This window comes from Pinus tabuliformis, chromosome X, assembly GCF_031772625.1.
Source record: "Pinus tabuliformis cultivar Carrire ecotype Pingquan chromosome X, CPIR1, whole genome shotgun sequence".
Lineage (NCBI taxonomy): Eukaryota > Viridiplantae > Streptophyta > Pinopsida > Pinales > Pinaceae > Pinus > Pinus tabuliformis.
The window spans coordinates 576,794,667-576,819,897 of record NC_142308.1 but is presented as its reverse complement, the minus strand read 5'-3'; the positions used below and the strand labels follow the sequence as shown (position 1 = coordinate 576,819,897).

Below are 25,231 nucleotides of genomic sequence, written 5' to 3'. Positions count from 1 at the left end.
ACTTGCGATTCCAATAAATTCCTGCCGGATTTTGACCGGAAAAACCCGCCGGAAAGGCTTTCAAAAAGTCGCGATATAGACAACTGCAATTTTATATGACCACAGATGAGGTCACGTTTGAAAAACACGTCGACTAACTCCAACAACTTGTTTGAGGAAACCTCGGGAATGGGGCAGCCAGCAACTCATTGATGTCTCAGTTGGCCGAGTGGCAAAATGAGGTCACGTTTGAAAAACACGTCGACTAACTCCAACAACTTGTTTGAAGAAACCTGGGGAATGGGGCAGCCAGCAACTCATTGATGTCTCAGTTGGCTGAGTGGCAAAATGAGGTCACGTTTGAAACACACGTCGACTAACTCCAACAACTTGTGATTAATGAAACACTGAGTGCAGTGCCATTTATATCATTTTTCACATCAATTCATACAAACACAATCACCACGAGAAGTTCAGTGTGTAATAACCGAACAAGTTCCGCAATGGAAGACGATCGGTTGGATGCTGTCATTCTGGGTGCTTCAGGATTCACAGGCAAATATGTTGTGCGATATTTCTTGAACCATCTGGATCGCGATGGAGGAGGGCAAAGAGTAAAGTTAGGAATAGCTGGGCGCAGCAGAAACAAGGTCGCAGAGGCGCTTAGATGGGCCGCGGCGCCATCGCTGCCCCCTGCGAATATCCCCATAATCGAGGCAGACGTCACGAGCCCGCCATCGCTGGCGGCCTTGTGCAGGAGAACGAAACTTGTGCTCAACTGCGTGGGTCCCTACCGCCTCTATGGTGAGCCGGTGGTCTCCGCCTGCGTTGAAGGCGGCGTGGATTATCTGGACATCTCAGGAGAGCCTGAATTCATGGAAAAAATGGAGGCGACCTATCACCAAAGGGCTGAGGAGACGGGGTCTCTTGTTATTTCTGCCTGCGGGTACGATTCAATCCCGGCGGAGCTGGGCGTCATTTTCCATTCCAGGCAGTGGAAGCCGCCCTCCGTGCCACATAGTGTGGATTCATATCTGCTGTTGGAGTCGGATAAGAGAATTGTGGGGAATATAGGGACGTTTGAGTCTGCAGTGCTGGGCGTGTCCAATGCACATGAGTTGCAGAAGCTTAGGAGATCCAGGCCCCGGCGGGCCAAGCCTCAGGTGAGGGAAGGAGGGTACTGGCATTACTTTCTGTCTTTCTTGTTTCTTTGGAAGGGTTGAGGGTTTGTTGCATTAGCATCTTTTAACATGTTTAAATGCTTTTGTTTGATTCTTTGGTAGCTATAAACCTCAACTCTGTGTTAACATGGAACGATAATCCACTTGAGGGAGATTTGAACATTGGCATCTGATCAACGCCTTTACCAATTGGCTATGGGTTAATCTAGATTCCTTTGTATTCAACCTATTTTAATAGGTTTTAAAGCATAATTAAGCCCAATTGTGCCAGGAATTAATGCCTGATTAGCACAGATCCATTTTAACTCGGGAGTCCGGACCTATAGTCTACCTCTAGTGTGTCTAGTGTTATCGGAGAACTGTGCACATAACAGATCCCGGGTTAAAATATCTGTCTGTGAGTGTATAAAACTATGCTAGAATTCATAATATAAAGAACCGCAATTCATTGTCTGCCGCATAGTAAGAAAAGAACCAAAAAAACTAATAGACAGTTACACAAAGTGTTAGATAGATGCCTTCATATGATCATGTATATGTCTCAACATACCAAGGGCCCTCGTACGAACTAACACAAACACAATGGTTAATTGGCTGTAATTGAATAATCGTGGCTGCTCTGCCACCCCCTCCTCCTTTGTGAAACATGTGTGATAATAAACAGTGAATAGTAGACATGATAATACCATGATCCTTGGGCCAATTGTGATTCCCTTAGGGCGCTCTCTCTCCCGTTTTGCCTCTGTGAGACATGTTGTAGTGTAAAGGAAACATGATAATACGATGATCCTTATGCCAATGGGGCTTCCATAGGGCTCTCCTACAATAATGGTTGATTGGCTATGCAATCGATTTGCATGCTTACTTTGACTCCATCTCCTCTTTTGTGAGACGTTGTTTGATGATAAATAATAAGTGTTGCGAACATCTCGATAACACCCGGATTTTATCTCGAAATCACGATGGCTTTGCCAATTTTTAAAGATATTTTTATGGTATCTTAAGTTTGCAGATGTTTGCCGTTTTTACCAATATTTTCCCGATTTTCCCGATTTTTTGGTTTTCCAGACCCTTGCTGTTGCCGATTTTATCTTGATGCCGTTGTTTGCAACATTGATAAATAATGACTAATAAACATGATAATACAATGATCCTTACACCAGCAAACATGATAATACCATGATCCTTACACCAATTGCTGTTTCCACAGGGCCCTCCTACTAACATAATGGTATATTAATTGGTTGTGGGATGAATATGTGTGTTTTCTCTTCATCCCTATCCTAATGGTATATTAATTGGTTGTGGTATGAATATGTGTATTTTCTCTACATCCCTATCCTTCTCTGTGGAATGAGGAATTGTGTTGCGTGATTATAAACAATGAATACTCTTCTGTGGAATGAGGAATTGTGTTATGTGATTATAAACAATGAATAGTAAACATGATAATAAATTGTGTGATAGTAAACAGTAATTAATAAAGATGAGAATAAATACTTGGATACATTGTATGTGTTGTCCTGGAATAGTTTCTATGACTTTCTCCTCCTCTCCCTTCGACATGGTCTGTAGAATGCATTTTTCTGCCTGCAAATGCAGCCATCATAATCAACCTGTAATGATGAACATTTGAGCCAAAAGTTAGAGTTAATACCCCCCTAATTAAGAGTTATGAAGGATAAATAAGTGCTTACTTGACTGTGACTAATTTAAAGGACTTACTTGACTATGACTAATTTAAAGTATTTAGCTGTGACTCTGTGAGTACACATACATGTGACTTAGGATATGATGCTTTTCTTCCTTGCATTTATTCCTGTTAAGGATAAATATAACTAAACAATTTTAGTACTATTTAAGTGTGATTAGACCATATTAAAGAACAATTAAGGTAGATTGAGACTTGTTAAACACACACATGGCAGCGACAGAATATGAAAGATAAAACATGAGAGTACATTTTTTATTAACAAAACATATACATTTATAGTACATGGTTTGACCGTTGGGTTTCACATCCCAAGGTCTCTTGGACTTCGTTTGTCTATACGGCTTCCACATTAACCCATAGAGGATTAGGTGTCCAACATTCCCCCCTTTAATCCAAAGGGTTATGTATGAGTCCAAGAAGAGAGCTGTAATACAAAATGTGCAAAAAATGCATGGCAACACTAGGCTGAATGTGCTCTCTGAAATGTTGGTATAAAGGGCGGTGGTTTAAGGATGATCACCAACACTGGAACGCTTAGTGCAGTTCCCGAAACTCTTCCAAGTCTGGCATGAAGCTCAAGTCTTCTGCTAGAGGAAGTGCTCCTGATGTTTTGAAGAGGGAAACCTTCAACCATGAAAGGGAGGTCTCACCCCGCATAAAAGGGAGAACTTCAACCTGAAAAAGGAAGTCTCAACCTGTGATGGTTTAAGGATTACCACCAACTTTGGAATGCTTAATGCAATTCCTGGAACTCTTCCAAAACTTACAAGAAGCTGAAGTCTTCTGTTAGAGGAAGTGTCCCAGATTACCAACTGAAGGCATGCTTAGGGGCATCTTTGTCTCTGGCTACAACTCTGAATCTGGTATAGCAGGTTGTGGCTCAGGCTTGCTTGATGTGGCTTTGAAGCTTGTAGATGACCATCATTTCCCCCCGTCACTGGAACAAGTTCTGACATGTCACTGAAATATCTTCTTGGCTGTTGATGCCCATTGCCAAGACTTGTTTCTGAAGCATCAGTTTGAAGAATGACTGGTTTTATGACAATGCTTACATGGATGAAGATCAAAACAGTGATCTTTCAGATGGCCAACTCGATCACAGTGTTGGCATTTCACAATCTGTTGTGGCTGCTATAGAAGAGGGGCAGAATTTGGAACAGCTGGAGGTGAACTGTCATGAATGAATCCAGCACTTTGAAATTGGATTGGTTTGGAGTAGTATAGAATATGAAAGGACAAGTCCTTGTCATATCCAAGACCAGTTTTGTGCTTGTTATGGACAAGCTCTTCCCAAGGTCTGATGATGGGTTTGGGAAGTGCAAACTGAACTTCTGCATGTGCATGTAAAACTGTTGTTTTATGGGACTCTGTTTCAATCTTCTGAACAGAAACAGGTTCAGAATGATGACTCCTTTGTTTTAATTCTTCTTGCTGTAGCTGAGATTCGAGCTGCAAAAAATCAATTTTCTCTTGTGCATTTTGTAGACAGACCTGAATGTCTGTGAGAGAAACTTTGCTGACTTTTAATGTATCATGAGTAGTAGACAATATCAGAGTTTTGAGGAACTCTAATACTTCATTGATTCTGGCCATTTTTTTCTTCAATGTCAGAATTACACCTTAAAAACTGATCACAACTACTACTCAATGCAGAAAAGTAATACCCACTCACAGTACACAACAATATCCTTTATAAATGTGCAGCAAATGATCAGTGTGCAACCAGCAAGCACCAATTACAATCCATTACATAAAAATAAGAGTTTACTCATGACCAGCACTATGTTCTGACAATACAACCGACTAAACTTTTCTCCACAAAAGACTACTTTTATTTGTCAAAACAATCATTGCCTTTATACAGCCCACCAAACTCTTATGCAGCAGTCGAAGTAACAAGGAATCAATGCATATATATGTAGACAAAAACTATAATGAGTTTTAAATACAATGCCACAACTTGGGCAGCAACAACTGCAAACTTGCTTGGATCCTTCAGATACTCCTTCACTTTCTCGGCCAGTGAGGCTGTAGCAGGGCTAAACAAACCTCAACTATTGAAGATTTCAAAAATGAAGAATATGAGTTGTGCATCAAACCATCATTGAATATATAATGCAGGCATAATTTTTCTTGAATCATTTAGTGATGCCACCAAGAGAATGTCCTTCATCAGTCCTATGCATGAAATAGTTCAGATATCTGGAGTAGTGCAAGGTTCACTGCTTTAGTTGATAACTTCATTTTTTTGCATGGAACAAAAATTACAATAAAGAAATACAACAAATATCCTTGTGTAGGAAATCTGACTGCGTTATGTTCCTCCCCATGAAGTAATTCATATCCCCTCTCAAAAACCTTTAACCAAGCATTCTCAACAATTGTAGAGATTAATTCCCTTCAACCTTCTAATCTTTAGGCAGACTGACTGTGATGGTGCCCAAGCATGAACAGATCCAAAATCTCAGGTTGGATTTTAATAATAACATGCATCTTAATTACAGTGAGTTACATTTGTGGTAGAAATAACAACATTAATGGCGAAAAGTGCCATAGCTCCTACGAAATTATAATCTTGTGTCCCCCATTCGAGCCAGAAAAAGACTGTGGGGCTTTCCCTTACATAAATATCTTGCACTACAGGAAAAATGTGAAGGGCGCCAGCGTTCTCCTCCTCCTAACTCCTCGTGGGCCGTTTCTGGTCTAAGATATAGAATTGTAATCAACGTTGCAAAGTTCAATTGTAACGTTCGTTCTATTGTAGCTTTGTAATATTCACCATTGTAGCGTTGTAACGTTCAATTCAGCGTTGTTTCCGGAGTCGAGCAAGAGGACGAGGGATCGATACTCGCAAAAAGGCCTAAATTCATGAAGTCACCGAGACACCAGAAGTGGACAGTGGATAGCGTGACAGTGGACAACCTGAAGGCGCCCCACTTCGTCTCTGGCTGTAGCTTCCACTTTGAATAAATTATAGTACTTGACCTTCATTTCGTTTTGGATCGCATTCCGACTAAGAACCTCCTCAAAACAGGAATCTTCGGATATCAAAATCCATTTATGATAGAGGGAGGAGCCCAAAAGTAAGTAGTAATTTTCCAATGGAAGATCCATCCATGATAAAGTCAAACACCAACGAGGATTAAAATCCCTTGCGTCATCTGCTTATGCGTAGGAACATTATGTCAGAAATAGTTGCTGCGTAGGAAGATTCTAGCCCTCAAATATGGTGGTGGGATTTTATCCTTCCCCCTTCCCTATATTCAACTATCAATGGCCAATTAAAAACAAATAGCATGACTCTGCAAATTCAAAATATAAGATTTAGCGGCGGTTACTCAACCTTAGCCATCGGGGGCATTCACATCTTCAACGCAGAGCGAAGGTATGCAAGCTCAGACCAATGGTGTGAGCCGCACCATTTTGCACCTCTCATTCCAGATTCAACACTATAGGCCGTATATGTTCACCTCCATGTCTGTTGTGAGACCAACAACGTTACAACATTCAACATAAATGTATCAGAGCACTGTGTATGGAGGAGGGCCGTGGAGGAAGGTGTGAGATGGTATTGGATTGGGCGTATGTATGGACCGAGCTTCAAACAATGGAAGATAGTGATTTGAGAGGCGTTAACTGGAAGTATTATATGACCATTGGAGAAGGCGAGGTTGCAACAGAGAGCAACGAGGTGGAGAGCGATTTTTCTTATGGTGACATTCCTGCGCTGGCACCACTAGCAATAGTTCAACATAGTCCCCTTATTGATCTCTTGTGTGCTTTGCCTTGAATGAATTCAATAAGAAATAGAATGTGCAGTTTTCATTTCGAAAGTGGTGAGAGTGCAAGAACAAATGGTGGCAGGTGATGGCATTAACGACACACAGAACCTACGCTTGGAATAGGGTTCCCCGACTCTAGATTTTGAATGCAATAAGCACAAAACGGCTATGGAGGAGTCTGACTTCGTTGATTTGCTGAATGCTAAGATCGACAAGTTTAGAAGGAGTTGCAGAACAGGATGGAAAGGTTGAAGAGCAACAATAGACAGAACGGGGCATTTTTCTTCGAAATCGAGTACAACGAAGAAATGATCAAATTAAGGAAATACATTGTGAATTTTCATGGCGATATGGTAATTACAACGCTCTCAACTATACACGGATGTAACACAAAAGCTGAGCGTTTTTGTATGCTGGTATCCAGCAGCCATAGGAGTAGGTATCCAACAACGACAGGAACAGGTATGTCAAACTAGTGGAAGCGTTAGCGTCAGGTATGTTAGAATTTTTCTATCCGGGGAATTGTGCGCAGAGAATGCAGCTAAAATGTGGCTGATAAAACATTCATGAAATGCAGAACTGATGGTAGAAATGACCTGCACAGAAAGGCCATAATACAAATGTCTCAAAGTAATTATGCAGGGTAGGAATACGCCTGCTCTGATACCATGTTAAACACACACATGGCAGCGACAAAATATGAAAGATAAAACATGAGAGTACATTTTTTATTAACAAAACATATACATTTATAGTACATGGTTTGATTGTTGGGTTTCACATCCCAAGGTCTCTTGGACTTCGTTTGTCTATTCGGCTTCCACACTAACCCATAGAGGATTAGGCGTCCAACATGACTGAAGAATGCCTAATAAAACTTATAAAGGTTGGAAAAGGACGTACTTGACTATAAGTTATAAACATAATTAGTTTTGACTTGGATTTCTCTCCTTAGAATGCTTGGTTCCCAATGCATGGTTGAATCGAGGTTTGAGGACCACCTTGTGCCTACAAGAAAATGCCATATGTCTCAGCCAGATTCCAAACCCTTCTGTTCAACGAAATCTATTATTGGAAGAGTGCTGGTATCATTTCTTACTTCAAGTAAAATGTCATAGAAGGTTGTCTCATTAATATAGCTCTTCATTTCTTTGTTTTTAGGAGGGTAAATGGACTATGAGCCTCTTTACTCTTTAAATATTTTCAAAGCATTTTCCTTCATAAGCCTAGTATCTGGAAGGAATCTTCCATTCTTTATGTTGAGTGACCTAGGTTAAAATGACATTGTAATATTCTTGTTCTTTATTATCTTCAAGTTATAGATACCTGTTGATGGGTTTAATGCACTGCTTACCATCTTAAGGGGATCTCTCTAGTATGATGCCTCAATTAGACTTGACACCATTTGGGATGAGACTCCAAATAATAATGCAAAAATTGCATATAAAGAAAATCAATAAAAGGGTAAAGACACGAGAAAGGCTTCTCGCACAAAAGGTTGATGCAAAGTAACTTTGTCGGGGCTATGGATGTTCGTTGGTAGTGAAGCAATACTTGTGTTCCTTGAAGTGGCTTTGTCGGGGTTGTGGACACTTGTTTGCAACCTTAGTTACCGGGTTCGGCGAATTTGAACGAATAAATTCGAAATTCGCTGAAATTCAACGGAATTTGAATTTATTCATTCAAGTTCGCCGAACAAAATGCCAAACTCGAACAAAATGACGAACAAAATGCCGAACTTTAATTAAAAAACACCATTAAATTCGTTTGTATTCATTTAGGTTCGTTTTTTCTCCGTTTAAAAAAAATTAAAAATTATTCATTTGTATTCGCTGTTTAAAATTAAAAAAAAAATTAGGTTTCATTGTTTGCGGGCCCGTGGGTTTGGTTTTGTTCCAAGTTACAGCCAACGGGTTCTGTGTTTTGTTTTATAAACAGAACCGTGACCACAGTGACCATAAACGTGAAAACAGAACCGACCAGTCCACAGTCATGATAACCCTGTAAGGTTGGAACATGTATGATTAAAGACTAAATCCTATTTCAGACCACGTGCAATACTCGAGATGTTTCTAATTTACAATCCGGTATGTTTATCCATGTGACAGCACTTGAATTGTTCATTGTAGTTTATCCATGTGATAGAACCTTCATTGTGCATTGTGATTTCTCCACGTCAAAGCTATTCCTGCAAATATAATTATGGAGAGACAAACAAAGAAACTGTGAAATCTTCTCCATAATGCAATGCAATACTAATGTAATGCAATGTAATATTAACGATATACTGTGAGCTTATTGCAAAACATCCAACAGATTGTGAGAGAAAATGGATGTTAGGTAACGTTAGGCTTAAATCCAAAAACTTATTTAAAACAATATAAAATAATAATAATTCAATATATATATATATATATATATATATATATATATATATATTCGGGTGGGTGGATGATTATTTATATGCATTTAAATTTAAAATTTTCTATTTAACATTTTTAATAATAAATTTATCTTTTTAAATTATAAAATTAATTTTTTTGTAAGACTATATTTAAAAAATAATATATATATATATATATATATATATATATATTCAATTATTGTTATACATATTGGTTGAGTAGAATGACTCCAATTCTATATATCTAAGTTTCAATCCTCTTTAGTGATATGTTGAGTTTTGATGTCCATAAGAATATTGTTATAATAGTTTTGAGCTTAAACACTCTTATTTAAATATGAGTATAATTGTGGGTTGATTTCTTTCCACAGAAATACACACATACATTTTCTTATTACACTTTTAAATTGTATAATATTTTTCAAGATATAAATTATATTATTAAATGTATTAAATATTAATTAATTCTGATGCTGAAGAATCTAGCGGATTCACAGCTCCTATTGCTCTTGATGATATAGAACTTTTTGATATAACAAGTGGGCCACAGGAACATCAAGAATAAAACTTGTGTTCCTGTTTTAGATTTCTAATTTACTTTTTGCATGAACAATTTTCTAAAACTGCTAAGCTACTTTAAACTTTTGAGTTTATATCTTTTGAATACTTTTTTATCAGGTTGTTTTTCAATATATGAAATCTGATATGGCCCATGGTTTTGTTGAATTTGATATGGGTGTGAATATCTATGATGAATTTCTCACCTTGTTTACTATGTTACATGTATGGAAGTTGGTTCTTTATTGGCACTTGCTTTCATGGTTTATAAAATTATGTGGAAATGATTTAAATGTTTGAGCAATAATTTTATGTGTTTGCAATGTGCATTATGGACTTTGAATTTGACTTTAAATGGGTTTGTTTTTTTGTTTTTTTGTTTTTTTGTTTTTTTGTTTTTGGTTTTTTCTTTTGTGTTTTTTTTTTAATCTATACACTTTTTTTTTTCAAATTTCTATGTCGAACTTTATTGGCAAAATTTTAGGTGCCGAACTTTATTCGAATTTCAAGGTCGCCAAACTCGAACACGAACATGAACCTGGTGACTTAGTTTGCAGCAGAGCAACACCGAAACTCATTAATTCTATAAGCATTTTTAATTCACATGCACAAAATCTCTATTTCGCATCAAAACTTTTTGTATTCAATTTTTGTTGAAATCAGTGTGTGTTATGAACCAAGACCAAGATAGTTAACAAAGAGACTAAATCTCTGACTAGAATCAAACAGCGAAACAAGTGGTACCCATAGAGTCAAGACAATACTTCCCAAAATTTTAAGCTCTATCATAACTTAAAAGCTAAACTAAAGATGTTGAAGTTCTCCCAATGGGTTCGCCAATTGTTGTAGCGATTACAACTGTGCTAAAATTTTTCAACAAGAGCCAAATTTTAAGCCCCCCCTCATTCAATTCATAAATGTCTATATGGTTAAACACCTAAAGTTATTCTTCATACCATTAGGGCAGGAAGGGAAGGGTAATTTTAACTTAAGAATTTTTGGGAAGTTAGATGGTGCATCGCACTTTTATAGTGCAACGCGGTGCAACCTTGTGGTCTAGTGCATAACATCCATCCATCATATTGCAATGTCGCAATGTAGGCTGTTAAAATTGGGCAGCGTCTGGACAAATTTCCCTTAAGGAAACCCCTTAGCCCCAAGGAAAACATATTAGACCTTAAAGAAGTTTATATCAGTTAAGAGAAGAGTTATAAATTGGTTAAAAGGAATTATTTGGGCAAATAGTTTTTGAAAATATATATTTAAAATATTGATAGCAAATTCAAAATAAAATTTCTCCCTCCAAATCTCAAAGTCGGCCTCACTCAAGGGTTTCATTTGACAAGCCGTGAGTCTTATAAAAGGGAGGCACACTATGGAATGAAAAGTAAGAAGGTTGATTAACTATTCTCTGTGGTTCATATGGATCAAGAGTTTGGTGGAGGCTCGACATATACTTTTGAAGTTCATTGAAATGGTTCGAAGGCATTCTTGGATTATTTTTTGGCGGACCACATTCGTTGTTGTCTCGCATTTCATCTTGATAATTGGTATCGTTCTATTATAAGGTCCGAGTATATATATATATATATATATATATATATATATATATATATATATATATATATATAGCGGTGTATTGCAACAGCTATCGCATTTTTAACATTGCCATAGCTCACGTACATCTGTAATAATTCTCTCAAATATGGCTCGTTATGGCTCTTGCATTTACTATGGGCACTCACGATGGTCATTTCTGCGACACATAGACATTCATCACGACACTCGTATCTCTGTTACGCTATTGTTTTTGTTGATACACCACATCACTTGCATGAAGGAACATACATCACATCTCTATGGCATGTATGAACGTGCATTGTATATTTGTTATGTATTGCATAGTTTGACTATGGTTCTCGCATATGATACAGTGATGACATCGCATATGATACAACCTTGACATCTTGGCTTTGTTATCGCTCAAACTAGTAGGGGGTCCTAGAGGGGCACTTGCTAGGTCCAGAGCATCAATGAAGCTAAAGCCCACTGTCACCACAACTAAAGCTTCCTACTCTTTATGGAATTTCACCGATGGGAGGAGACCCGATATATAGAGAATCACTTATGAAGGATAGATCAACTAAGATGGATGTGAAGTGATCTCGATAACCCTTTCCTAGGAGAGACTCAAGAGTGGGACTTGCTTGCTTCTTAAGCAAGGTACAAGATTCTCTAGGATAGGGGAGTAGGGATTTGAGGGCTTGGCTTAGGGAATGTGACTTGTAAAGGAGCTTCCTAAACCCTAAAATCCTTGTGGAACTTGGTTTCCCAAGTGGTTTTTGAAGAGTTGACTTTGATAAGATATGGGACCACACGGGACCAAGTGGACCCAAGTTAGGTCAAGGGGATAGGATTTAGCAACCAATGATATGCTTGACCTAATTAGGGAGGGGAAAGGGATCAAGGAATGAATTTTCAATGAAAGGCAATGCAAGGATCCTAGTGAGGTTTCTAGCCTAAGGGAAACCAAGGGCAAGAATTGGTCTTCGAGCTAGGGCTTGCGATATCTCAAGATCCCACCGTCGGAATCTCATGAAATTTGGAGGGAAAATGAGATGTTCAATGCATTGTTAAGCCTCTACTAGAGTGAGAACATTAACAGGAAGACGATCCCGAGAGACAAGCTTAGATCCATAGATATGTCCATATTTAAACACAGTTACTAGTTACCTCATGAAGATTAGTCAAATTCGTGATTAGCTTGTAGTAGTTGGGGAGAAGGTAGAGGACTTTGTGCTAGCGAACACGACACTGACTAGTTTCCCAAGCTCTTGGGAACCATTCACCCAGGGAATATGTACTCGTGAGAATCTTCCAAACTTGAGAGATTGTGGGATGACTATATCCAGAAAAAGACTTGGATGGAGTCAAAAGCCAGGAAGAACGGAGGTGACAAGAACCTGGCCGTAATTGGGCGAACAATGAAGGAAAAGGAAAGGGTTCCACTAAGAGTAAGGGAAAGCATGAGGAGTCATGTTCACAGCTAGAGAAGTAGAAGGACTTGAGTAAAATCACGTGCTTCATTTGTCATAAGTTTAGACATTATGCATCACAACATCCAAAGAAGGAAAAGGGAAAAGGGAAGCACCAACAAAAGTAGGTGGTAGCCTCAATAGAAACTTGGATCAGTTGATTTGTTGTGAAGTTTGAGAAAGATTTCTCATTGGTTTCTTGCCTTTCTACGAGCATAGTATTTGGAGTTTGGACAGTGGGGCATCTTTTCATATACATTAGCTCAACATTGGTTTATGGGTCCAACAAAGCATGAATCAACAATATAGGTGGAGCTTGGTGATGATGCCAAGTATTCAGTAACTGGAGTTGGTTCAATTTCATTCCAACTCGATTTAGGGAGCTCTTTGGACTTGTAGGACTTGTTGTTTGTTATAGGGCTCAAGAAGAATTTTCTTGTAGTTTCGACCATGGAGGATAATGGTCTTGCAGTGGAATTCAAGAAAGGGCAAGTATCAATCAAGCGGGAAGGATCTAACCAAGACACAACTTCTGTGATTGGGGTTAGAGAAGGTAATTTCTACATGTTACAAGGTGAGCTTGTTTGAGCTTTTTGGTTCATAGGAGTGATAGCTTGTGCGAGTTGTGATACAAGAGGTTGGGCACCTACGTCATAGAGCATTGCCCATTATGAGGGAGATGGTCATAGGTCTTCCAGATTTCAGAATTGAACAAGGCGTATGCAGGTGCGCACTTGGCAAGTACATCAAGGTTGCTTTTCGAAGCAGCAAACATAGGTCCAAGGATATTTTGGATTTGATTCATTTGGATTTGTGTGGACCAATGTCAGTAGCATTAGCGTAGGGAGGCATGTATTATGTTTCGTTGATTGATGATTTCTCTTGCAAGACATGGACCGATTTCCTGAAGACAAAGGATGAAGTCCTCAACTTAAAATTTCCTCTTGGAAATCTCCCAAAATACCTGACTGTAGTTTTCAGATTTTATATGGTTTTCCAGTGATATTTTTCGTCAAACACTTTGTGGGTATACTGTTGTAAGTATAATTTTTATTTACGTAACTCAGAGAATGTACACAGTGGTATTTTCATGCCATTAGGATGCGTTTCAACAACGAAAAACTGATTTATAACAATTTTGAAATATATATGTGTGTGTGTGTGTTCTTAATGCTAGTACAATACTAATGGAATTAAAATCTAAACATGAACTGACTCATGAATAACTCATCACAAAAGGCATAATGAACATAAGAGTAATAGAACCTGTAGTGTTCCTTCAACTAGTAGATTCTCTGAATATGATGCCACCACAGGATGGAGTAGCTACAAATATAAATCAGTCCCCCTCTGGTAATTCTATTATATATTTTTAGTGAATCAGCCCTAGTACAAGAGACAATAACCAACAACTCGTTCAGTGATTACCCAACAACAAAACAAAGAAGATTCAAAGCTTCTTCAACATATAAACCCGTCCCTCATTACAGTAGTTAAATGACCCATCAATGAAGGGTAACTCAACCCCTTATGAATCTGATATAGCTCACTAAACGCAGCTTCTGGACTGATAACCATACTACCCTCTGCGTGCTCCTCAGGGATTCAATATGTGGAAATAAATAGACTGCATAGGGTACATAAATCGACCAACTTGAGAAGGGAACCCATGACCAGCACTAGGAAACACAGCTGAAAATGAAGAAGAAACTCGGTCTAATACATAGTGAGCTCAGCCAGTATAATGAATGAGGAACTCCACACATACCAACCAACAAATAGCAATGTGACTCAACCTTCCTAGATGGAACTCGACCAACAAGAGATATCACAGGACTTGGCTTCTCTACCACTGAAAATCGACCCCTCTTTATGGCAGATTTTGGCTCTTTCCATAATGTATTCTCAGCATGTAAAGAGGAAGGTAAACACCATATTAGAAAATAAAATCGACTAATAGCACCTTTACCTTAATATCTCCTTCAATTCTTCTTCTCCTTTGAAGCCCAACGGTGAAATCTAAGTGATTCCACTCTTTGAACCAACTAGGGTGTATTGAAACCGAAGCTAGCAATGGCGGCTAGAGTTTCTCAAACCCTAAGCTTCTCTCCAAAAACACCTCAAGAGCTTTTTTTCTCAAAATGCAAGTCATAGAATGAGGAGATACCCCCTCATTTCCCTTTTTATAACTCACTTGACTCTTTTTGCCGCTCTTTTTTACCTTTTCCCTCCAATTAAATATTAAAGGCACTTTTCTTTTCTTTATCTAATAAAGTGACTTTTATTAACTAGTTAAAGCCACTTTTAACCCTGAAAAAAACTTAATTTGCCTCCATGGTCACATCGGCCACCTAAATCCCCCTTTAATCATTTGCCCTGCAAATCTTTTCACCTCGATTCTAATGAGCTATTACACTAAGGTGTTTCTTCAATTAATCAACCTAAAACAACACCTTAAGCGTAATTAATCAAAATATGCCCATTAATAACTCCCTTTTACAGAAATCGTTCGAATGAAGCGGAACCAATATCGAACTGTGTGGAACCGATCTCCATCGAACCACATAATGTAATCAAGCTTCTGTGACGTGGCTGACATAAGCTCTAGAAACTCCTCCTAATCTCATCACAAGGTAATGCAAAAATTGGGACATTACGTCAGCAGGTTTCAAGAGTTTGAGGTTCTTGTGGAGAACCAGGCAAAGAAGAAGATCAAGGTGTTCAGGTCAGACAATGGGGGTGAGTATACCTCTAACGACTTAAAGGATTTTTGTAGGAAGACAAGAATGGAGAGGGTGCTGACAATATCATACATCCACAACAAAATGGGGTTGTAGAGAGGAAGAATTGATGCATTGTAGGGGTAGCTAAGGCCATGATCCATGATCAAGATTTGCCTATGTTTCTTTGGGTGAAGGCATGTAACAACAATTTATATCTAGAGCAAGAGTCCGCACTTGATCGCATGATCCATGATTAGGATTTGTCTATGCTTCTTTGGGTAAAGGCATTTAACACAACAATCTACATCCAAAACATGAGTCCTCATAGGATCTTGGGGGACAAGATACTAGAGGAGGCATTCACCAGTGTGAAGCCAGACGTGAGTCATTTTTGCGTCTTTGGTTGCCCAATATATATACATGTACCTGTAGAGAAGAGGGCCAAGTTGGAACCCTCCATTATGAAGGCTTTGTTTGTGGGATACAGTGAGACCTCCAAGTCTTACAAGATTTTTATTCCAACATAGAGGAAAACAATGGTAAGCAAGGATATTTGTTTGATCCAGATTGGATCATTATATTGTTTTTCATCTATCTCGATGCATTCGGAGTGGAAAAAGAGGAACTAGTGCATGAGATTGTTTTACCGACGGGACCCAGTTTGGCAAAACGGGGTTTGAAACCTTTCGGGAGCGTTTTGAGGCATCAAACGATGTTTTTTGGGGGTAAAACTTTGCCACTTCAGGTCAACAACTTTTCATGCTATTCTACACAGAAATATTTCCAGCAACGCAAGAAGCGCATCAATCAAAGTTCGTATGCAGAAGTTATGCCACTCAGAAGTTGACCTTCCTGTTTTCACCACCATGGTTCGAGAGGATGCCGCGTCAACCCCCATTATTCATGGAAAAAGGGGCTAGCCACATGATTGTGATGTAAAAGACTCTAGAAGAGTCTATATTGTAACTCTAGTTAAGAGTTGATGTAGTCAAACTTAACCACTAGTAGGCTATTGGGCTGTGTTATAACCGGGCCATTAGGAGGAAGAGACATTCCATTCTTTCGAGTGCATTTGTTCCATAGCAAAAATAGCCAAGAGGGATAGGAGGTAGAGCAGATAGAGAGGATTCGTGCACTGTAGTTGCTTAGTGCACTATAGTTGCCTACGGGCCATAGGCCATATTTGCCAAAAGCATCCATAGTGTACAATGATTTCTATCATCTCATATGAGAATATCTTTTAAAAAGTAGTCTGCAGATGCCTTATCATATTGTCCTTGGGCGGTAGATGTCTTGTATTATTGTCCTTCTGTATCTTGTGTGCCGATTCTTATTACCGACAGTTGTAAGTACCTATCTTACTGGATACCGGATCCTAGTTGTATATAAGGACTACTCCTTTCCATTAGTGATCATCGAAGAAAAATCTGGAAATATTTGGAGAAGTTATGAAGGAACAGAGAATCAAGCAAGTCAAGTCTGTGTTTATGCTGCTATCGGTCCTGTAGTCTGTAAGTCAGTTCTCCTTTGTTTAGCCTGACGTAGAGCCTAGATGTTCTACGCATATTGAAGTTGGCTATTTTGGTATCAGAGCCCATTATTATCTATTGTATCATCACTTGTGTTTAATGACATCCTAAAATATTGCGTAAGATATATTATGTGTGTTTATACAAGGCAGTTTTAATTTGGTTAGCTGGAATTCATGGTGTTATTGCTATTATACTACATATTGTGACCTCAAGGATCGCATCAAGAACAACCTTGTGGTGCTGGTGGATTGTAAGCATTGAGAAGGATCTCTGCTGAGTTTAGGGAACCTGTAGGCTTGTTGCCGAGTGTAAGGTGGAACTTGTGTAGGCTTTTGAAGGCGTATTGTGTTGCCATGTTAGCCGAGTGTTGGTTCCAGTTCCCTGGTTTCCCTGTCCATTAAATTGCTTGGTGTTGGTACTTTGATAAACAACCTTTCTGTATTGTAGTTAGGGCATCTTATAATTTCAGTTCTGACTCAAAACCATCCAAGTCTTCTGGTAACACTGGATTCATAAGATTTTAGGAAAAGAGTCTTAAGAACCATTATATGATTCCAGAATTACTAGCCAAGACTTCGATCCAAATCCTAATTGGTCTCTTCCTGAAATTACTCCTGATAAAATTTATGACTTGCTGATGTTCAAGTTCAAGTCTGCAAACTTGATTCCTTATTGTTCAACTAATGTTCCCATAGATTTGAACAATCCTGTCTATCAAATTCCTCTACTTAGGAAAGAAGATGTTGAATGGGGATTAAAGCATGGATATCACTATATACATCTTGGTCTTATACAGTTTGGAGTAAATCCATTGGTACACCCCGGGTTGAATGTTTCTTGTTTATCTTGTGTTATAGACTCCAAACATAATCAGTTCCAAGACGCTTTGATTGGAGGTTTTCAAGATCCTCGTTGCAATGGCCCTGTTTGGTCTTCTCTCATTCCCCGTAACTGTCTGTCTCTTACAGACCCAAGTGTTAATTGCATTTTCCAAGCTTATATACAATACTCTGGTTTTGATATGGTGGTAGGATCCGAAATTGACCAATTGAAAACTAACATCTGCTAGAAATTTGTATCCACAACCATGCCTCCTATTAATCCAAAATTAAATCAAAGAGCATTATTATTGGCCCTGGTAATGGCAACCCTCTCACTCCAGGTTTTGCTGAACTTACTCTTCCTGAGGAATGGTCTGCTGAATATCATCCGTTATCAGAAAGATATGGTTCAAATTCTCTACAACCTACAAAACTTGAAGTATCTCATACAAATCATGGCCCTGCCATTCGTTTGTCTAGAAGCCAGTCTCATTCTGCTGCAAGTATTCCAACCCCTGTACATACGTTACATGATCATTTACATAGCCCTAAAGTTTCTTCTTATTCTGATTGTAAATATTGTAATGCTATTCGTAAACCTTAAGTTAGTCATGCGAATCCCATACCTCCTCCTATTGTTTCTTATCAAAGGTTTGGTACTCCTGTTATTGAGCATGCTGGTCAACACGCTGATTGTCCTGAGTGTCTTGCTTTAGCCTCACCTAGAGATATCAAACAGTTTCGGTTGCCTCGTGACTTCTCTGAGTCTGTAGTAGCCGTACGAAATAAAGAGCCATTACTGAACCGTGAAATTGTAAAGATTACTGAACTGTGAAACTGTAAAGATTACTGAACTGTTTGAAATGGTATTATTGATTTGATGAAGTACTTACCTGGCCTGCTACGGCTGTTGCGGTGAGGGTGCTTCAGAACTGCTCCAGCGCTCTCATTACCGAATGACCAAAACCACCCAGCCAAACCGAATATACCTAGATATTCGATCCAGTATGCTTCTCAACCGATGCATACCGTTCCCCCGTGCCCAGAAACTTCCAAAACAAGCAAGGCTCATAACCAGTATGTATAAATTTCTCCTTCCTCCTCCAACAGCACCCGAATCAGTTTTTCCCACTCACAGCAAATAGCCTCTCAGGCAAGGAACACCCGCCCCCCTCCTTCCTTTCGGCCTCTCCTTATGTACCATTTATTAGCGGTGGTTGCTCTCTCCACCTATGAGCCCACCGCTTCCCTTCTCAACGACACCTCTCAACATGCAGAGTCGTATCTTTTCTTAAGGATATTTTGACATGTGCCATTTCACTTTGATTAAGATTTTTATATGTTTAATTAAAAAGTCCTAAGTTCATACATAGGGGCTTTATTTTGATTTAATTTATCTCTTTAATAATTCATTCACATACTTTATTTAAAAATTGCTCAAATAGATAATTATATAACCTGATTTTTAAGAATTTACATAATTCTTTACATTTATTTTCTTTATAACCCTTTTACTTTATACTTTTAAACTTAATATCATTGGTAATCGCTCATTAATCATGAGGCATTAAGTAATATGTGTTAATGGGTGAATGCGACTTTTCTATATGAAGGGGTGTCAAGATATTCAATATTTTAGGTAATTTAGAATATAGCTACTAGTGCAGTGCATGCGATACATGCATATGTAGCTATCATATGCGTGCATCGTATGCATGCTAATATTCTCGTGCTGTCTATATTAATGATGGGTCACTACATACACCCCTCCTTCAGAAAACTTCGTCCCGAAGTTAGAGTTCAATACTTATAATAGTGATTAGTACATTCTTGTTCGGATTTGCGTATTGAGGTTAAATTTTTACTTAATGAGAGAACACTATAAAATTGGCGTTTTGAATACTTTTAAGTTTATAACTTAATGATCATGTCTTACTTCATCAGGCCCCCCAGGCTATCACTACATCATCCTATCCTTCCTAATCTCTTCCGCTCCCATCCTATCCGTCCTCTACTGGAGTATGCCATGGCGTCAGTTATACTGACCTTACCATTCATAAACTCCAAGGGTGACAGCGTTGGCTATACCGACCTGATCCCTAGTAGGCATCTGGCAGTCATCATCACACGTCTAGGGGAGCGTGACTCGCACAGTCCTCCCATGACTCCAGGGTTCGGAGGATAAACGGTGGGCAACACCTCCACCCCTCCCAGTAGAATCAGGGTTAATACCCTATCATGGAATCTCTTTGAGCCTTAATTGTTCTGAAGTTTCTGTCATCACGTGGTCATTTCGGTAACGGATTTGATCTGCAATCATAAACACTTGTCCATGCATTTATAACATGTGCATTAATATTTTCAAAAACACATAGCTTATGTATATTTCATACATGTCATCTAAAGTATAACATACCTTGCCATAATCTATTCATGTCATTAGCTTTCATATTACACTATAATCATTCTTTCGTGTATTGTTTGTGCATAAAACTCATGACTTTAGATTGCTAACTGACACTTGATATTTGATCTTACGAGCACATATCGTTATGTTCCAAACATTCATTGATCTGTATGTGTTTGTTCCAGTAACAACTAACTGGGTTATTGTCTTGCTTGGTAACAAAATGCATCATACCGACAGTCATTAGTAAAGACAAATCTCAATTCCTTATTTTTAACAATACTGTTATTTGTTGTGTTCTTTTATGTATAAATTGTTTGAAATACCTAGCTCAAAGTATGGTATGCAACACATTTTGGGAACATATTTTGTACTCAACATTTCCTTTAACAATAATACACCGAACACTGCTCTATGTTTAAATGGTAGTACTCTTTCAACACCTTGGCCCTATAGGTTGAATTTATGCTCATGGAACCTTTGCTCAGGTTGTATTCATCACTTATCTTATTGCTAAATTAGGTCTGAATGTTGCGTAGTATCCGTTCCTATAGACTGTTTCACTACCAAGGAGTTGATATTCATGCCAAGTGAACTACTGTTTCCAGATCTTTTGCCAGCGCACATTCCAGGGTCCGAACTTAAGTTCTATGCATTATACCAGTTATTTATATGCCTCTATATGGATGAGTTAATGGCTGCTTGCAATTCTGAGTTAGTTCCTCATCACATGGCGTTTAATAGCAGTGTATTCCTTGTTGAATAATTGTGAATGGTATATATAACCGCTTGAGCTCAATTGTCTGGTTCTGTTATCATTTAACTGGAAGTATAGTGGAAAAACTGTTCATCAGAGTTCAATTGAAAGCTGAGACACGTCACTTTAGATTGTCTGAATGCAACAAATCAAAAATGGAAATAAAACCTGTTTGCATCCTAATATTCCTGATATTAACCTTCTATTATATATCTGACCACTGTGTTGCAAAATATTAAAATGCAGAATAAAAAGGGCATGATATGGCTTTAACGTCCTTGAAAAATATTTGAATATCGATAGATATAGATATGACATTCTTCGAACCCACACCTCTGTCACAATCTGAACCTGATACAGAGGAAAAAGGACTAACCAGTCCGGTGAAACAGAATAACCATCAAAATTTGCAGAACATGCGCTTCCATCAACATTCCAAAATATGGCAATCGTTGCAACATGACCATTGGAAGGCCAACAAGGTTTGCACGTTCTTGAGAAGCCTACTTTTTATTTTACTGACAATATCTCTAGGAGCATCAGACACTTGTCGATGTCAGTTGACCAGATAAGCACATAATCATGTCCTGCTACAAAAAAATTAATGCCAGTCCACTGTGCTCTACAATATCAAGAACCCTAGAAAAATAATAACCTGACTCCTGCGATTTAAGCACAATTCCTATTCTCAATTTTGTATAATTTACATCTCTGGACTTGGTATAAATAATTGGATCACAGTGCAAGTAGATTAGAATGTTATTTGGTTCGAGAATATCGTCAGCAGCACCTATGATTGTACTTGTTCATGACTTTACTTCAGATAAGATAGACTTTTTGTGGTAGGCCTGCTAACCAGATAGAAAACTTCATGTTTTGGCACACTCCTATGAAGGCATATGTCAACTCTGGACAAGTTACACAACACCATATTTCGCAAATTTTGTAATTTGGGGAGCTGATTCTACTTTCTTTCAAACAAAGCCACCTTTGACAAAGGCAGATCAAGAAATATGAAATTGGTGATTTTGCTTCATCTATCATAACATTAGATATATCTGGTATTTTTCCAAACCCCATCCATATTCCAGTAGCTTTAACAGGGTTAAATGACTGGCCTTTGAAATTGTTAAGTTTAGGTATGTTCTATGCTAGAGCAATTTATTCAAATTTTCACAGATAGCAATCACATCAGCATAATGATAAACTGCAGATAGAACATAAATATAAAACGCAGAAGACAAGCCAAGACAAGAGGACACAAGATATGGCGCGAGCCAGGGACAAACCCCACAATGTGTGGGGAAACCCTTTGATCAATTCTTCTTTTATCTTCAAAGTTCAACAGAGAAAGAGAGAGAGAGAGAGTACATTTACAACAGAAGTCAACACTTTGACTTGTCTAGATCTGAGCATAGATCATCTTCTATAACGATGAGATCAGTTGAAGACATTCTGCTTCAACTGATCCTCCAAGGTGACTCCTTCACCTATCATCGTGCTGCATCTCGTCCATTTGCTGCACCTTACTGTGTAGCACCATCATGATGCTCATGATCTCATACATCATGCTGTCCATGATCTACATCATGTTGCCCATGTCCATGATCTTATCCATCATCATGCTGCCCTTCATATCCATGATCATCTTTCAACTTCACGCTGCCCATACTAATGTGCATCATCATCATGTTGCTGCCTTAACAGATGACATTCTATCACTGCTATTCATTGTCATATGGCTGCTACAGGTATGCCATTCTATCACTGTAGATTATGCTTAGAGTGTAGTGGACACAGTCATCACTTAAATACTCTCCAACATGATCACATCAATGCTGAGACTGAGATAGCAACTACAGCATTACTATGATCTCCATTAGACCTAGACAGTGAGGATAGTAAGGGCACAAAAATACTTCTGTATATGCCGAGAATGTAACTATCATTGTTATTACTACAACAGCCTTTAACAAGATCTTACTTGACACTGAAACCATTGTCGTTACAACTTCACAGCTGTATCACCAAGATCATTTTTCTGTTGTATCTTTCCACGAAGGTATCCGGACTGAGACAGTGATCACAAATATGTGCAGTTGAAGCAAGAATGAAGGACGCTGAGGTATACTGTTATGAGATCATCAAGTTACAAGTATGCTGAGAATAATAGATCTGGTCTTCTCATTGTAATATATTCCTATGCCAAGTTATACTGTTGTCTGCTACAGGGATACTGTACCTTAGACCCTCACGAGGATACTTCTAATCCATTTGACTGCATATAACAAGTGTACAGGACTGCATGTATCCTTTGCGTGAATCAGGATTGCTTATATGATTCTTCATAAGCCTGCGGCTAGGGCACATTATGACAGCGGATAGGGCACCCACTGAACTGTACCTAGGGCATCTTCTTACCTGCGTTAAAGAGTCTCCTAGGACTGTGTTTATAGGGACAGCGAAGTCCCTCTTCTTGCTGCATATAGAACAGCGTATAAGAATCTAATTACTGTGCCTTCATGGACTGCATATTGAGCCTCCCTTTGCTGTGACTTAGGTTATCATTTATTGCTGTCAAGAGTACCCTCAAATGCTATGGCTAGGGCACCCTTAAATGCCGCTGATAGATTTACTGTGGCTAGGGCATCATAGGCCAGCATACATTTTCATGGTGTCTCTCTCCTGCTCCAAAAACCCAAAACATGGAGAGGAAGAGATCACCACAATAATGTATGTCTCAAATGACATCAAATCCTCTTTTATTTATACTAACTTGTAGCAGTTGAATAGACACGTCGGTTGGGCTTCTAGAGCCTACATAAGTGCTGGTCGGCTTGATAATAATTACATAAACAAAATAAATTCATATCTCCATAAATACTTATCGGAATCGGATGATCTTTGGATCAATCCTACACCTCTCGACAAGAGGGATCCAATAAAAATATCAGCTGCCATAAATAAGCTGACCCACATGGAGTTTGGCCCTAGTTGCCAATTTAACACTCCCTCTCAACTAGGGAGAACTCCATCCGCTGATCCATATGAACGACTGTACTATCTCTACCATTAGTGCCTTGCACTACTCTGCCTAGCTCTGCGTGCTCTACTCAGCTCTGCTGGCTTTGCTCTGTTCTGCTCAGCTCTGCTGGCTCGGCTCTGCTCTGCTCAGTGCTGCTGGCTCTGCTGGCTCTGCTCTGCTCAGCTTTACTGGCTTTGCTCTGCTCTGCTCTGCTCATCTCCGCTGAACTATGAACAAGAAGAATTGATCGAGAATGAGTCATATCATTCTCTACTGACCTGAAGTTAGTCTCAGAGTGCATACCACTAGTCCCAGACCAGTCTCAACTGACCCGAAGTCAGCTTCAAGGTAAGTACCACTCCTACCACTGGTCCCAGACCAGTATCGCAGTCTCAGAGAGTGTACCACTGGTCCCAGACCAGTCTCAACCGACCCGAAGCCAGCGTCATAGTATGTACCACTCTCACTGGTCCCAAACCAGTACTGCACTGACATGAAGTCAGTCTCGGAGTATGTACCACTGGTCCCAGACCAGTCTCAGCCGACCCGAAGTCAGCGTCATAGCATGTACAACTCCTACCACTGGTCCCAGACCAGTATCATTGATCCCAGATCAATGGAGGACATCCTAGCATAGGGAGTACAGTAGATACAACGATGCGTCCATCGGTACTACTATGGTCCCTAACTTCATTTCCCTGCTCATTGATCAGATGAGAGGTACTTCCCATGAGTCCCAGACTGCATGGGTAGGATGCCTCGACAGGAGAACTTAATCAATCCTGTCCTCACAGGAGAACACATCAATCCTGCTACAATCGCCATGGAGAACACATCAATCCAGGCTGCCATGGAGAACACATCAATCCAGGCCTCACAGGAGAACACATCAATCCTGCTACAATTGCCATGGAGAACACATCAATCCAGGCCTCACAGGAGAACTAATCATCCTGCTACACAAGAGAGCGAATCATCTTGTCCAACAAGAGAGCGAATCATCTTGTCCCTCAAGAGAGCGAATCATCTTGTTTCAGTGTGCACCACCAGGGGAGGGTGAGTCACCCTGTGGTCGTATGTTGCTCCAATAGAACTGCAAGCCCCCCAAAGCTCCCAGAGCTCAATGTATGCAACATGCAGGACCCTTTTACAAAGGTCTCTCGACAACTCCAAGTCGTTCGGGAAAATCACAAATTTGATCTTTCCTCAGGGCTCTGTCTTGTACATCATCTCAGTGCGATGGAGCCTCCTTGATCATCGACTTACCATATCCTAGATAAGGCAGTAATTGATGTCTATCTGCTGGAGCAATT

The 25,231-nt window shown here is 39.2% G+C and overlaps 1 protein-coding gene across 1 annotated transcript in view; it reads left to right on the top strand.

Annotated features, from left to right (window-relative positions):
• The first annotated feature begins 279 nt into the window (after positions 1-279).
• LOC149141322 (putative mitochondrial saccharopine dehydrogenase-like oxidoreductase At5g39410) overlaps positions 280-25,231 on the top strand; it is a 51,930-nt gene continuing 26,978 nt past the window's right edge. Inside the window, exon 1 of the mRNA XM_089449905.1 lies at positions 280-1,142. Within this exon, the coding sequence (XP_089306031.1) occupies positions 483-1,142 (660 nt within the window). The 5' untranslated portion in view covers positions 280-482. The remainder of the gene's footprint in view (positions 1,143-25,231) is intronic.